This window comes from Eutrigla gurnardus, assembly GCF_963514095.1.
Source record: "Eutrigla gurnardus genome assembly, contig: SCAFFOLD_175, whole genome shotgun sequence".
In the NCBI taxonomy this organism is placed as follows: Eukaryota; Metazoa; Chordata; class Actinopteri; order Perciformes; family Triglidae; genus Eutrigla; species Eutrigla gurnardus.
In genome coordinates this window covers 32,501-34,431 of record NW_028155337.1, presented here as the reverse complement: position 1 = coordinate 34,431, position 1,931 = coordinate 32,501, and the positions used below count along the sequence as shown (strand labels likewise).

At 45.2% G+C, this 1,931-nt stretch overlaps 1 protein-coding gene across 1 annotated transcript in view; it reads right to left on the bottom strand.

The window, feature by feature from the left end:
• Positions 1-292: 292 nt before the first annotated feature.
• The window catches only part of syt3 (synaptotagmin III), a 29,626-nt gene continuing 27,987 nt past the window's right edge, over positions 293-1,931 (bottom strand). Inside the window, exons 11-12 of the mRNA XM_084040865.1 lie at positions 1,385-1,484; positions 293-1,024 (exon numbers count right to left, since the gene is read on the bottom strand). Coding sequence (XP_083896991.1) covers positions 975-1,024; positions 1,385-1,484 — 150 coding nt within the window. The 3' untranslated portion in view covers positions 293-974. The remainder of the gene's footprint in view (positions 1,025-1,384; positions 1,485-1,931) is intronic.

Here is a 1,931-nt window from a genome sequence, read left to right as displayed (position 1 = left end):
TGACGGGAATTCAAAGATAAATATTTTTTCTCTGTTGAAGCTGGATGATGTTTGAAGACAATAAATAAATAAACATCCTGAATGATAGAAGAATTAAAAATGTGGTGACGTCCGGTTTCCTGTTGGGGGATAAAAGTCCAAACTCCAAACAGATGCCGGTCCTCGTCCTGATCCAGGTCCCACATCCAGAGGACAGCCACATGTGTGTCGGGACGCCGTGGCCTCCTGGGTTAAAATGGCGTGGAGAAGCTCCTTGTTCCTGACGGGTTGTGTGTATATATGTACCGTATCACACGACAACTGATGATGATGAAAAAAGAGCACGAGGAGGAAGAGGGACACATTTCAAGGTTGCGTAACATGCTGAGACCGATGAGTCCTGTTCCTCATGATCTCCTCTGACATCAATAAAGACTTTCCTCGGAGAAAATCAGCCAGTCCAGTCCGAGGGGATGCTGCCTGGTAGAATCCACCTTGCTTTGGTACTACATGACATGTGTGTTTCCTCCTCATACAGTACGCCATAAACTGTACACCAATACTGCAAAGAAAAATATCGACATAGTGATTTCTTCTTTCCAGTCTGTGAACCTTTGGTCCTGATTGGAAACGATCCGCTCTACGACGGCGTTCCTTCTTTTTTTGTTTGATTTCACAGAAACTCCTCCTCGATGAGACACGACACTGAAGCACACATGAACTACACATACTACAAACTCTGTGTGTATCCCTGTGTGTGTGTGTGTTTCCCTTTACTAGTCACACATTTTTACAGTTATGAAATCAGTCCAGTGTGTGTGTGTGTGTGTGTGTGTGTGTGTGTGTGTGTGTGTGGGGCCTGATGCTCATCGTGTAGCTTGTCGATGGATGCTGTTAGTTCGGCATACAGGACTTGGGAGGATTCGTTTAGCGGGAGCAGAACGTCGGACGCTAGCGCTTCTCCGCGTCTCTCGTTCTTTGATGGAGAGAATTATTCACAGATGAGAGGAAGGAAAAAGGAAGTCTGGAGAGATGATGGGATGACCTGAGGAAAGAAGAGACGGATTTAGAAGGAGAGACGGGTAGGGGGGCGAAGAGACTATGCAGTAGTGTAAGTGTGGAGAGAGAGGGGGGGGGGGGGGGGGGGCGTTACATAACCCTGTAACATGGAGATTATACAGATGCTGCTGCCTTCGAGCTTCCACATCTCTATACTGGATCACAGTTAGGGCCCCCGCCCTAAAGACCTCCTGTACCAATCTGACTTCACAGATGTGGTGTGTGTGTTGTGTGTGTGTGTGTGTTTGTGTGTGTGAGTGAGTGTGTGAGTGTGTTGTGTGTGAGTGTGTGTGTGTGTGTGTGTGCGTGCTGTGTGCGTGTGTGTGTGTGTGTGCGTGACACTAACCCATGGTGTTTAGTCGGAGTGAGGACTGTCCACCCACGATGTGAGGCTTGGGGGAAGACGCCGTCGCAGTCTTTGACACGAACGTACCGATTGCTTTTTCCTGAGAGGAGAAAAGAAAACAGATTGTTAATTATTCATGATGAAAAGAAGCACATTTCATACACTCAGAATAAGTGAAATGTTAAGATTTACACTGGAGGGGGAAAAAGCCACTTTAAAATAAGTAAAACAAACAAAGTGCTGCCAAACAAATCTGGACACAATCGTGGTCAGAATTCTGGGAATGAGATGGAATATTTAGGCCTTTCAGGATAAAAATAACTTATTTAGACATTTCACTCTGGGAAGTGCTGTGTCATGCTGAAGTAGTATTTGTGTCATATAAAAGACATCACTGCTATAACGTTTGGTCATTAAAGGAACAGTTCACCCCAAATATATCCTCTTACCTGTAGTGCTATGGATCTAGATCATTTTACATGATCAATAGTGTGTTGCAAATAATCCATTTCTTTAGGAGCCATAAGCACCATAATGTGCAGCGTCA